The sequence below is a fragment of the Mchenga conophoros genome, linkage group LG4 (assembly GCF_057382185.1).
Source record: "Mchenga conophoros isolate Kocher_MC1m ecotype Shallow Benthic linkage group LG4, M_conophoros_male_GT1.1, whole genome shotgun sequence".
Classification (NCBI taxonomy): domain Eukaryota; kingdom Metazoa; phylum Chordata; class Actinopteri; order Cichliformes; family Cichlidae; genus Mchenga; species Mchenga conophoros.
Genome location: NC_140529.1, coordinates 34,546,233 through 34,560,157, shown reverse-complemented (window position 1 = coordinate 34,560,157; position 13,925 = coordinate 34,546,233). Strand labels below are relative to the sequence as shown.

At 42.1% G+C, this 13,925-nt stretch overlaps 1 protein-coding gene across 1 annotated transcript in view; it reads right to left on the bottom strand.

Annotated features, from left to right (window-relative positions):
* Positions 1-13,925, bottom strand: part of shank1 (SH3 and multiple ankyrin repeat domains 1) — a 103,441-nt gene that overhangs the window by 14,149 nt on the left and 75,367 nt on the right. Inside the window, exons 16-22 of the mRNA XM_085272031.1 lie at positions 6,605-6,687; positions 6,388-6,512; positions 5,697-5,832; positions 4,813-4,893; positions 627-653; positions 460-516; positions 130-245 (exon numbers count right to left, since the gene is read on the bottom strand). Of these exons, the coding sequence (XP_085128157.1) occupies positions 130-245; positions 460-516; positions 627-653; positions 4,813-4,893; positions 5,697-5,832; positions 6,388-6,512; positions 6,605-6,687 (625 nt within the window). The remainder of the gene's footprint in view (positions 1-129; positions 246-459; positions 517-626; positions 654-4,812; positions 4,894-5,696; positions 5,833-6,387; positions 6,513-6,604; positions 6,688-13,925) is intronic.

The following is a 13,925-nucleotide window of genomic DNA, read 5'->3' as shown; positions in this document are numbered from 1 at the left end:
TTTTCTTTGAAATTTTATCCCACATATTTTTATCTCATTTTATGGTAGCCATGTTGGCACATACACACAAACACACACACACACACACATCTCTGAACACTCGTAAATTTACTGCAGCACAATACACACCTCATTGCCATAGAAACTTCTTCCCCTGTCCCTTTTTGGCCCCTGTCCCCGTGTCCCCGGCGCCTCATTGGTGCTGATTGTCTGCTGAGCTGCTGCAAGAATTTCATCGAGTTTATCTGAGAGAAGAAAAAAGGGGGAAAGAGACAGACAGAGAGAAGCAGAAAGAAAGAGAGCAAGAGAGACAAAGGAACATACGACAATGAAACAGAAAAATGGACAGCAACAAAATGAAGGGAACAATGTGCAGGAAGGGCCACACTTGACAAAGGTGGATGAGAAAGAGAGGAAGAGGTTCAGGAAACATCCGCTGAAAGACACGAGGTTTCTTACTCAAAGCCATCTGATAGACTGTCCTCTTCTTCTCGGTAACTTGTGAGGATTCGAATTCTATAGGAAGAAACGCAGGACAAGCTCGGTAAGACACTGCGTGGTGAGTGCCAAGTCATTTTGGACAGACATAAATACAATGCCTTAAACGGGAGTGCACCAGAGCATACCTGATTTTTTTTTCCAAGGGGTAGCAGCTGGAAGGAGGACAAAAGGAGACTTAAGTTTTGGCAGGATTGAAAGTGCAATAGCGTTGTTAATGTGAATACTAATCATATTCCCCAGAGCCCGACAAACTGAGTCACCTCTCCAAGCTTTTTCGATCTTCGATGTAAAACAACGTGCATCACACCCACGCTTTAGGACGGCTAAAGCATGCACACTAGTGTTACAGTAAATATGCTGTACACACATACAATATGCTCTGACCAACACACACACTATTGGAAGCAGACTGAAGCCAACTCCCACCTCTCTCCACTGTGAAATGGTTAAGATCCCGTCAGCAGGGGAGTGAGGACAAAGGAGACAAAGAAAAGCAGAGTTAGTGGTTAACCGAGTGAACAGGCAGGAGGAAAGTCGAGGAATTAAAGGTGACCCTTAGCATTCGCTGGTTTGAGTGAGTTTGTGTATGTGTATGCGTGTGTGTGTGTGTGGGGGGGGTGCTCATCTGCGCTACTCATACTTGAGCAGTTATATTTCATAATGTGTGGTTTATTGAGCTTGATTAAACAGCAATTAAATCTAATGCACAATGGTTAAACCAGCTATGAAGGGTTTCTGTGCTTGTGTTTGTTTCATCTCTCACAAAATCTACACTGCACACATCTTTTCAAAATAAGCCATATTTTTATTGAAACAAGTGTCCAAACATATTTAAACAAAGCTTGAATGTAATTACTGTCAAGAAAACAACAATTTGTTGAATAAAGTGCACCGCAGGATCACTCTGGTTTTAATGCCCTTGTTATCTTGCAGCATGACTTCTAGCTGAACCGGGACACTGCACCAATGACAGGGGTGAGATAGTTTAATAAGCATCACAGCTAAATGAATTCTAATGCATTAGAGTAAGCATATGGCAGCGGCTGACATGGCTTCATCACACATTGTGCTCCTCTCACCTTGATTTAGTAGAGGAGGCACAAGCAACCAGATTCAAGTGCAAATGAAGAAACCAGATCTCAACTTTGGTTATTAAAGTTGCGTCCATTAGGCGCCTGCAGGTTGTGCAAAATGCTGCAGCACGTCTTTTAACTGGAACAAAAAAGTTTGAGCACATTACCCCTATTTTAATTTCACTCCACTGGCTACCTGTACATTTTAGGATTGTTTTTAAAATTCTCTTATTTGCTTTTAAATCTCTTAATGGCCTGGCCCCCCCCTACCTCTCGGAGCTACTACAACCATATACACCTGCCCGTTCCCTTAGGTCCGCCAATCAGCAGCTCCTTAAGGTACCGAAAACTAAGTATAAATTTAAAGGTGATCGTGCTTTTGCTGTAGCTGCTCCAAAGTTGTGGAATGATCTGCCCTTGCATGTTAGGCAGGCCTCTTCTGTCTCTGAATTTAAAAGTCTTCTTAAAACATATTTATTCGCTGAAGCCTTTGGCATTGATTAGAGGGGTTGACTCAATTTGTTTTAACATGTTTTAATTTATTGTATCTATTTATTTTATCGTATCTCATTTTAATTTTCTTTACGTATGCTATTAACATGTACAGCACTTTGTGAAACCCTGGTTTTATGTTAAAGTGCTTTAGAAATAAAGTTGGTATGGTATGGTATGGTATTAAAGGACGAATGCACTTTATATTGAGTCAGACTTTAGATAAAGAGAGATTAGATTTACATGCTAAGCATCGCCATGGAGTATAGTGAACAGCACCCATGGGAGACTACTGTAACCCCAAAGATGGCGGTTGTCCCACCTCTGCCCTTAGAATAAGCCAATAAAATAGTCGAACTGGGACTCAACTATGGTATTCATTTTGTTATACTGACACATGCAGACAGCAGAGGTTCACGGCAGATTTAGTTGCCTCGCATAAGGTAAAGCTCCTTGTTATCAAAGCAAAGATGTCGTAAATGCACTTTTTGACATTGTTCTTGGCTTACTATATCTATAACTTGAGTGCTCTGCTGTTGGTGAAGTCATAATATCGTGCAACTTTTCTACAGAAGTATAATATTCTGGGGCAAAGTTTTCAAGCCTGAATCTAAACTTCTTTTTTTCATCAAATTTCATGCAGTTTTTATGTCCCAGTGGCCAATGGTGTTATAGTTATGGATACATTCTCACTTAATTAGTACAGGAGTTTCAGAATAGTTGCCCAGAGACATTTAAAAAACCACTCCAAAGTGGAAAGACTTTCTTCTGCCCTGGCTGGGCACGAAGTTTTCAGGCCAAAAACCCGGTATGATCATATGATAACAGTATATAAGGCTTGACAGATTTTTCTTGTTTTAAATTAACACATAAATAGATAATATCGATGCAGATACCTTGTTAGGAATTGTGAAAAAGATATACAATAGAGTGGTTACAAATTATGCAGCATATGCTTGTATGTTTCTTAAGCTTAGTTTGGCTCCTCCCTCATTCATAAGGGGTCGCCACATTTGGTAGCTCAGCATATTTTTATACAGAATCCACTTCCTGATGCAACCCCAAATGGATTTGGAGTTGCATCAGGAAGGGAATCCTTCACTTGCTAGGTGAACAGTACTAAAAGCAACAATATTAATATGACTATTATTGTGTGTGCATTAACACTTTTGTTGCTTGGAGTGAAACTGTAAGGATCAGATCATACATACAGTGTTACTGGTAAGATTGAGGAGTCTATAGTGAGCATTGGGACAGTAGGAAAGTGGGTTAAGGGGTTTAGGAAACCTGCACTTGTGTGTCAGACTGGGTGCTCATGCTTTGGGTGGTCAGGTGAGATCACACCACAAAAACAGGGCAGGTGAGGGGAGGAGATGGGGGTGGAATTAAGCAAAAGCCTAATCTCTACACTCAGGTTCATCAAGTCTGATCCTGATTTGGACAAGACTAGAATAATAAGAAGAACAAGCTACTTGAAAATGATTAAACTGGACGCCCCAGAGGGGGCATCTCCTGCCAGGATGAAACCAGGGATCTTTTGCATGTTAGGTAAAACCACTAAAACAAGCCCAGATATTTTTTTGACACTGGCCCCTGGAGAGTGTATATGCAGCGACATCATGTAGAAGAGTGTGTATAGCTCTGGATAGCACATATGGGTCAACAATGCAAGGAGCTCAAGAGTTTATAAAAACAGATCTGAGACTACCTAACAAAGCCTAGCTGATCATTCTACTTATTCTCATGTCATCAGCTTTCATATATTATTAGCCGTTAACTGGGCATGCTCAGAACCAGAGCGTTTTAAGTGCTTGGAAGATATAACCCAATCAGCAGTAAAATACTGGCCAGCGTTCTGATCAGCAACTCTCCTCCCACTATTTTGCCTCAAATAGAGATGGCATAGCCACACATAATGCAGTCACCATAGCAACAGACCTGGAACAAAGTTTTTTTTTTCTTTCTTTCAATTTTTTTTTTTCAAAAATTACTCATCTCAATAATTTTATCCTTGGTGTGATTTTCTTCCAAATCAATAACAGAGATTTTCAACAAAAAAATAAATAAATTAAAAAATGGAGTGGCTATTTTGCAACTTTCTCACAGATGTATTAAGACCAGACACCTCGCTCTGATGCATGTAGCACCCGCAAACTCTGTTCAGGTGATACCTTTGCAGTTTCAGTGTTACCTTGGCGACAAATGCTTGCTGAGTGTCAGCATGAGTGCGAGCAGAGGGGCTGGTAGGCTACTCTGTGGGTGCTGGGGTTAAGTGGGCGGGGCCAGGGAGCAGTAAGGGGTGCAAGGGGTAAGAGGCAAGAGAAGCGGGCAGTGAGAGAGGGATCACAGGGTAGATGGCGACACTCGTTTTGGGTGGGGTTACCTGTAGTGGGGGTGCTGGAAGTGACAGTGTGGAACCTCTGAAAGAACAGTGAAATGCATTGAGACTGTCATCCATGGCGGCAGCCAATCTTCTTTCCTGCTAGTTTCTATCACTGAATAAGTGCGCTCTCTCCTCACTACTGTCTTGCCATCTAAATTTAGCCCTTGCTCAACTCTCCTTCACACTTACAGCATCTTTAACAACCCCCAACTCTGGTTTCACACTGTCCTATCATTCAACACCACCTCAATCTGTTTCTACCCAGTACAGAACCCCGCTTCTTTGTCTACATCTTCCTAGCTCCCCTTACTTGTTTCAATTCATCTCTTTTAAAAAAAACAGTGGTTTAAACTAGTTTCTTACCCATCTCCTCCAATTCTGACGTCATTGATTTGGACCGCAGGGCAATAGCTGGAGTGCTCAGCCTTTTACTCTGCTGGGGGACTGGAGGAGAGTGAAGAGAAAAGGAAGCAGTGGTCAGTCAAGCTGTTCACGAACAAGGTTCAATTAGGACCAGAATTCATCAACAGCAGCCAACACCAACGTGTTCTCATCCCATATACTGCCGTCCCGTCAGATGCCGCTGGCATCACTGAGATATCCACAAGATGTCCTTTGGCACTGGTTATGATGGTTGAGTGCCAATTTAGGGAGCCAGCATATGATTCAAGCCTGCACAGGAAAATTATACAAACACTTTTAGAGAGTGTTTTTAAAGGTGAGACCACAGTTTTTGTCCATTCAGATGATGGCAGTTTGTGCTGCATCACAGTTTTTCAACCATCTGTGGGGTGTCTGGTAGGGCTGGTTATTTAGTCAGATTTTAACCACAATTAGGACTTTGACTTCCTACAGTAAAAAAAACCCAAAATAATCTAAAGATGAACTAAAACTCATTTGTAGTTGAACCGTGTTTCCCATCTGGGAGCTTTCACTTGTTGGTTGGTTTAGGCACAGAAAACTTCTCGGTTAGCTCTGTTAGACTGTGCCTTTGCTTTAAATATACTTCTTCAAACATTAACCCTGCAAATTGACAAATGATGCCTACACAGTGATTAAACATGGCTCTGCGAGAGCTGGAAGTGAGAGAGTTGTCTATGCATTATGATAGACCTGTGTGCCACAGCAAAGGACATCTTGCGCAGTCGTCTGTAAGTGTCAAATAGTGACATTTTGTCAATGTCAAATTTGACACCCTAGGAATGAGAACAGGATGGCACTCCAGGAAGAAGAAAGCAGACTCTTACTTTTCTTCCTTGAACCCTCCTCCATGTCAGGGTTGCGGGTTACCATTACAACCTTGACCATGAGGCTGTTACCACCCTGCCGGATCATGTTGACGACCTGCCGGTGACCAACTTTCACCACATTCTGACCGTTGACCTGGGGCACAACACAGGTGTAGATATTTATTTCTTTTAAGAAAATTCATTTTTATAACTTTCCCCTTCATTTACAGCATGTCAGTGAACCAGATGGTTGACAACGTTAAGCACTTGTAGTTTAGAGTTTCTACACATCACTATTTATAAAAATTGTTCTTTGTTAGCTTTGGCTCACAAGGAATTGTTTCAAACTTTTTGTTTTTTGCTACTCTTGATTCTGTGTGATGTCAATGAAAGTTGGCTTAAAGGAAGAGGAAAACTGATGATCTGCACCAAAGCTTAGTAAAAGACAAATAATGACCTTTTTATTTAACTATAGAGCTACTTTAGCAAACTACAGAATAAAAATACAAACCAGGAAATGGGTAGAAGTAGTCTACTGTAATGTCTTTTTATTCACACTCACACTTGTCTAGATTGCTTCTCCTCATCTGCTGATTTTCATGGTGATTCAGTTGCAGATATAGCATTTTAATCAAGTTTTCTGACTTTGGAAATCAGATTCACTGGTAAATAATGACTATAATAAATAATAAATAATGATAATCACTACCTCTATTAGGAAATCCCCCATCCTGAGACCGGCTCTCCAGGCCACACCTCCCTCATCCACTGACTCCAAGTACTGCAGGGCAGGGAAGGCCGGGGTGGGGGTAAACTCTTCGATAGGAGTCTGAGCTGAAGATGGTGTGACAATATGAGATTGCATTAGCACTGCGTGTAAGATACTGTATTTTCAGTAAGGTTTTGTGAGCGTGCTCATGTCTTACCTTTTGCACCTCTTAGGACAAAGCCAAAACCCTCGCTATCTTTTTTCTGCAGAAGCACTGTCTTCTCCTTGATTATATAGTCACTACCAGAGAGGAGACAGAGGAGACACAGAGTATGATGGTTAGACACGTGCTGTACATCGTTGCTCATTCACGATGATGGTTGGAAAAGCACATCACATCAACCTTTTTTCAACTATACCACTCCAGTCCAGTCTTCACGATCCCAACTTCCCCCCTGCGGTTACATCACCTGAAACTCCTATCAGCTGTGTATGGGTGTGAAACAGGTGCTCTGTATGAGGTTATACTTCAGCTTAGATTTTTTTGATATTATTAATATCTGCTCAAGAATTTGTTTTCAAATGAAATTATATCATAGCATCCTATTTATGTTTTTAAAGTCTAACATCCAGAAAAGTCCACCTCCAAGACTTCAGAGTTTGTCATTCATTATATTTCCAAGGTAGCTATAAAAGGGGCTTAAAATTATAGCAGATCTAATATAAAGCCTAATGTGACTGGCATTTTATATACTCTGAAATATGTTGCTCCTGAAAACATTAGAGAGGGATCAAAGGTAAAGGTTTATTCCTGGAATATTGTAGTTCCAGCCTAAAACTAGTTAATCTTAGCCAAACTTTAACCACCTTTAAATTGCAATCTATGCCAGTACAAGTACAGTGATGACTTAGAATCGTGTCTTTTTGCGCTTCACTTTCGTGTATGCTTTTTGACAGTGAGCATGGAGCCAGTTTTTACCAGAACCTCAGTCAGAGATGCTATATACAGTTCTATGGCGCTGCTTGTTGCCTCAGCAACAGCTAGAACTGGACGCAGGGAAATTTGGGTAGGTCCACACCAGAGCCAAGCTATGTAATGGTAAACTATTAGTCACTGACAGCAGAGAACAGGCACTGCATGCTCACAGGTGCGGCTCATATAGTATAGTATAGTTTCTGTTCTGTGCTGTGGCACAGATGGAGTGTAAGCAGCCTGAGGTGTGATAGAAGTGCATTTACTGAAGTTCAAGTATAACAGCATTTCCTTTAAACTTACTCTTTACAGTTATGGTTACAGAAACTCTCTCAACACCATGTATGTCCAAAGACAACACACAGAAAACAAAGTTATGCTTAAGCTAACTAATAGCTCTAAGGCCAGCTTACACTGGATAGGCTAACATACAAAAACACACAAAACAAAGAGCAATTCAGAATCACCAATGTGCCCAACACAAGAGAAAGGCCACCCAGAAAGATCCCAGCAGGTTCGAACCCAGAGCCTCCTGGTATGAGGTAACTACACAAGTACATAAAAGGACTTTTATTCACAGTCATTGCATTTCAGTGTTTGTCTTTATATTTACTTTGTGATGACAAAGATACGATGATTTATCAGCCAGCAGTGCTGAACACACAATACTCCAAAATTTTAATATATAATCACCGAGGACATTTTTCTCGACGAGTACTTTTTTTCCTTCTGATACTTCCTGGTAGGGCTGCCACGATTAGTCGACTAGTCACGATTATGTCGACTATTAAAATCGTCGACGACTAATTTGATAGTCTACGCATCGTTTGAAGCTTTGTAAGATCACAAAGGACGCAGGAATGAGTACCGGTAGTAGGATTTAAGAGTGTAATAACGGACTGAAACAGAAGATGGCAGCACTGCATGTACAAGGATGCCAGCTGCCGTTAAACCCCGAAGAAGAAGAAGCTGTGTCCCAGAATTCATAGCGCAGTTGTCAACAATGGCGGCAGCTAGTTAGTTTTAACTTTACTCTTATTATTCTTTCTGGGTCACAAAATAAACGTTTAACATATTTTCAGGCGAGAATGTAGCTGTGTAAACCTCAAATATCTGCTCAGTTTATCAAGACACCGCATATTTTCAAAAGCGCTCCGACGTTTTCGGAGACGTCTGTTACCCACTAGCTCGTTAGCTAGGCGGGGGCAAGGCTAACTAGAGCCGTGAGAACACCGGACTCCCGGCAAATCGTTTTCAAACCCACCGCCGTCTTTCGCTAGTCAGGTTAAACATATATATAAGTCACTTAGATAACTTAAAAATGTTATTGTTTGGCTTTCTTTAGTATTTTATTTGTTCCTGAGTGAATCGGTTTGGCTGAGATTAAAGTTATAGTTTTTGCACAGCTAAAACTGTCAAGCAGACAGCTGATTGTCAGAAGTGTGAGACGCTGGAGAATATACTCCGGTGTCTTGTTATATTTTAGAAAGCAAGGAGTTTATTAAACTTCACCAAAATAATCTGCAAATTTCATTAAAAATTAATAAACTACCATCTTGTCTTTATTTTTAGTTAGCACAAACACTTCAAGCTGTAAGCTAATGATAGTTATATAAGAGCAGATGCTGCTGGTGCAATAAGCTGTACGCTGTACGTCCAATGGATGATGATCTGATTAGTCGACTAATCGCAAAAATAATCGGTGACTAGTCGACTATCAAAATAATCGTTTGTGGCAGCCCTACTTCCTGGTTATTAAAACCTTGGCTGTTTTCTTTATAATGGTTTATGTAGACAATATAATCACTTCTTACATCACTGAACACAGTGGTTCACAACATGAAGGGCAAGCAAATTTAGATACTACATATTTGTGCATTATATTTTCATAACCAGACGCTTTTGTTGTCCTGTTAGCACAGAGGTCAGACATATGAGACAATCTAAGGTCCACCACAACCTCAGAGGTATGCAAAGCTTGTTGTTATGAATGAAAAGGCCATACAAGCAACCGCTCAGTCACCAAGTGAGTCAGAGAGGTATATACATAAAACACGTTTCAGCTGTAACATACTGTAACCACTTGCTGATAATCCCACCGTGCACCAAAATAGTCCCAACCCACTCCATCTGTTCATCCCGCTCTCTTTTTCTCTTTACTGGCTTTTTCCTTATTTTACATTTTTCCATCCTGACGGCCTTTCCATAAAGCTCTCAATATTGGCTTCTTGCCCTTGTTCTCCAAACTTCTAATCATACAGTAACTTTTTTTTCTAATCACATTTCCCCCTCTTGATCTTTTTCTCTCAGTCCATTGAGTGCATGGTACTCTACAAGCTGTGAGAGCCTCTCTATCTGTGCCAAGGCTGTGTCTCTTTGTTATTCTCATCCGTTTCTGTCCATTTCTGCTACCCAGCACAGATCTCAAATGAAGGACCAAGTTAATGACTTTGCACGCAATACGGCAATAGGCATAATTACCAAAAAAATAAGGTAGGAATGAGCAGTAGCAAAAATCGCATTCATCCATAGAATTGCACAGCGTAGCATATTTTCTATAAAATATGACCTGTCAGAACTGTTAAATGCACACAGACATCAGACTGACGCTGGGTTAACCTGCTCTGTCTCGACATACAACATAAGCAACAAGTCATTGACTTATGTGCAGGTAACTTATTTCTTTACTGAAAAGGTTTATAGTCAAAAGGTGGTTTTTATTTCATCTGCAGTCCTTTATATTAAGTGGCATGGCTGTAATCTTCAAAAGCAGCAGCTGCAGTGAGACCAGAGAACAGAAGAGAGGAGGCACTGATGACAACAGATGTGATTACAGCAATGATAAGGAGAAGCAGTGGAGAGGGTTGCAAAGTGGCTTGCAGACGTTAAAGCAGCTTAAATATGGCATCTTTACAAATGGCCAAAAAATAAATGACTGATCACAAAGTTTTCATAGATTTGTTCAAGTTTTAGAAGAGAGGTAACACTACAGAAAAAGATCCTTCAAGAAGTGTTACATCTATGATATACCCCATGAATAAGCTCTGAAAGTTGAGGCTTTTATTTCTGAAAACAAATGATGCATTATGAGTGCCCAAACCCAGAGCTATTAATCAATCAGTATTTGGGAATATAAAAAAATAAAAATAAAATAAATAAAAATAAAAAATGCAGAGAAATGTGGAATATTGTATCAAAAGTTTAAGAACCAAACAGTTTAAATTATTTACATTTTTAATTAAAAGTTAGTCAGTGGAAGATGAGTGCGATCAAAAGTCACTTACTTAGTTTATCGACATGTGACTTCTTTGGACATCAATAAAAAAACCTACCCATTTAAAAGCTACTGCAAATGCAGCCTAATTTTACTCATCTTTGGAATCTTTCACCATGCTGGTCAACAAACTGCTCAAGCAAGTTTTATTAGTCAGATAATTACCAATCAGTTGTACACAAGGAATTTGGTTCAGTGTCCCAATGACAGAAGCCAGCCATGAACACTTGTTGTTAGCAGTCTGGTCATGTTAGAGAATTACAGAAAAATCTTAACATTATTTCCAAGTTATGTGTGCTTGTCAAACCTGTGAGCGGATTTAATTAAACGTATCCCTGATTAAATCTCCACTTTTCTTTTTTTTTTTAGTTTTTGGAGATTGTTTTCTTCTCAAGTTGATACCTGAACACAACACAGGTTTCAGACTGTGAGCTTCTGCCGTCTCATTTAATGAGGAGGAAGAGGTTCAGGCGCTCAGATACACCTCTGTGCACTGCATCGCTCAGAGGATCCAGCCACTGACCCAGGACACAGTGTTGTCATCAGAAAGCGATTGAGCTGGACAATGCAGCACAGTGTAGAGTGTGTCTCATGCTGCATAGGTAGGAAGCCAAGGCATTAAACAGGTTTGGCCAAGCAGGCTTCCATAGAGGTGTCAGAGAGAAGCTGGAACTTGTAATGCATGCTGCATCCTTAAAACTCCCTCACCATGCGCTGTTTCCTTTCTGTCGGCAGTCCCCCCTTTTTTATCTCTCTCACACACGGACACATGTACGTACATTCTGGTAAACATACAGAAACACGCCACACAGCAAACAGGACACAAGAACATATACAATCAACCAGCCAATATGGGGGGACGGGGGGTAATTTGCTTGCCATTTACCTTTTTTTTTTTTTGTCTTAGATGGGCAGCAGCAAACATGCCATCCATCTATCCAGAGCGCGCACACACATACAAACACACAGACATTGGCATGCATGCACGCAAACAAACACGCTATCAATCTGCACGTCAGTAAAAGCAGCAAGCGTCACTTCTCCCGGTGCAGCATTGCAAGAGAACAGTTGAGAGAACAGAGAGCGATTCAAAGCAGAGAGAAAGAGGATGACACACACATGTTCATACAGCGAAACACAGAACGACTGCACTGCTCATACACCGGGCTGTGCAGCAGCAGCACTCGTCCGTCTTCACACACATGCATCACACACACTCACACTCAGGCACGCTGAATCACAAACATCTGTCTGCAGGCATGCTTTGTAACATCTGTCAGTCTATCTAATCGATCCTGCCCTGCCATCCATGATGTCCACATGCATGCATCCCTCCCTCTGCCCCTCCATCTCCTCCCCCCTGGCAACTGGAGGAAGAGGGGGGAAAAGAGAGGCAGGAAGCAGAGGGTAGGGGGGGTATAAAAAGCCATGGCAGGTACCTGTAAATGAACCAGACGCTCCTATTCACAGGGCCGAGCGATGGCCAGGAAGAAGAGAGGGAGAGGGAGAGGGAGAGATCCTCCTCGCCGCATGCCCCCATCGCCATTTCCTCCCCTCCCTCTCCTCCTCCTCCTTCTCCTGCTCCTTCTCCTTCTCGTCTTCCAGCGAGACAGTAGAGAGCGCGAGCCGCGAGAGAGGAGGAGAAGGAGAGGAGGAGGAAGAGGAGGAGAGAGAAATGGAAGAAGGGAAAGGGAGAGGGAGAGGGCCGAGCACTCCCAGCCCCTTCATACTTAAGACAGAGAGAGAGGAGGAATGAGAGAGAGAGTGAGGGATGGAGATGGTTCGCTGTGACTGCGACACAGAGCGAGAGAGAGAGAGAGAGGGAGAGAAAAGAGAAGGAGGGGGAGAGGAAGGAGAATAAGGTGGCTTAAAAAGAGAAAGGGAGAGAGAGAGAGAAAGAGAGAACTGAGGGCATTTAGGAAGAGAGCGAGAAAAAGAGGTGATTGGGTTTCTCCGCGGGGGGGGCTTCATGCACACACAAACACACACATACAGTCCAGGCATGGCAGCATTCATGCAGTTAACTCACACACAGCCCCCAAAAACACGTACACACTCTTCCCCTTCGCACACTTCCCCTCACTCCTCCACTTCCTATAGTTTATATGTATAGTATTCACTCTGCCTATTTATCACTGTCATGATTTCCCATTCATAAAAATGGATGTGACTCTGATAAGTCTGCTATCGAGGGAATGACAGAGGCCTCTCACATTACTGAAAAAGGTATTACCATTGTTAGACACAATATGAAAAGATAAGGCAAATTAAATTATCTAACATTACACAATTTTTTTAAAATGTAAAGAATCCACTTGGCTTGTGTGTGTAATAAAAATAAATCTGAGTTTGTACAGTTTGTCCTGGAGCCTCTTCTGCTGTCCTCCTGCTGTTATTGACCCCGCATGCCTATAAATCACACTTAACTAACCTCACCCACCCCCTGTTTTTTTTCTTCTTCTATTCTTTGCTGCCTCTAACATGCACACACACACATACCTCACATAAACCATGCACACACTCAAACATGCGTCGCCCCCCCCCCTCTCCTCACATTTGCTGTAAACGAAGCATGAATGAGAGGGTCTTGCAAACGGGGGTGGGTGGGCATCGATGCAGACAGGAAGCGGAGAGAGGACAGAGAAACAGCTGGTGGATGAGTGGCGGAAGAAGGAAGAGGAAGAGGAGGAGGAGGAGGGGGAGAGAAAGAGAGAGGAGAGGTACAGATTCTCCCAAATAGGCACTCACATCATCTCTTAGTCAGAGGCTCCGTCCACGTATGTCGTAGTTGTTATGCCGTCTTACCCTCCCTCCCTCCCTCCTTCCTTCTCTCCCTTCTCTCTCTCTCTCTCTCTCTCTATATCTACGTTTGCTCAATCCCTTTCTCTCTCATCCTCTTGCCTCCCTCCTGCATCCAAGGACGATCACAGCTCTTATCCTCTCTTTTCTCGCATGCCTGCCCATTTGTTACTCTCCGTGCATGTCAGGCCATACCACTGTGAATTTGTGTGTATAATATGTGTGTCCATGCATGTGTGATGAGGGAGAGAGAGAGAGGAAGAGAGGGGGAGAGGTGGGGCAGGAAGCAAATGTTGACAGAAGGTCCACATGATCATGTGTTTTTGTTTTTCAGCCTGTCAGTCTGTCCTCTGTTATCCTGTGTGTGTGTGTATGTGTGTGTGCAGTTTATCTACAGCAAAGCATGTTCTTAACAAGACATGACAAACCACCACAAGAGCGTTTAACGGGATGTTCTCTGTGCGCCGCTCGTCCTTATTTGACCCGCTGTTG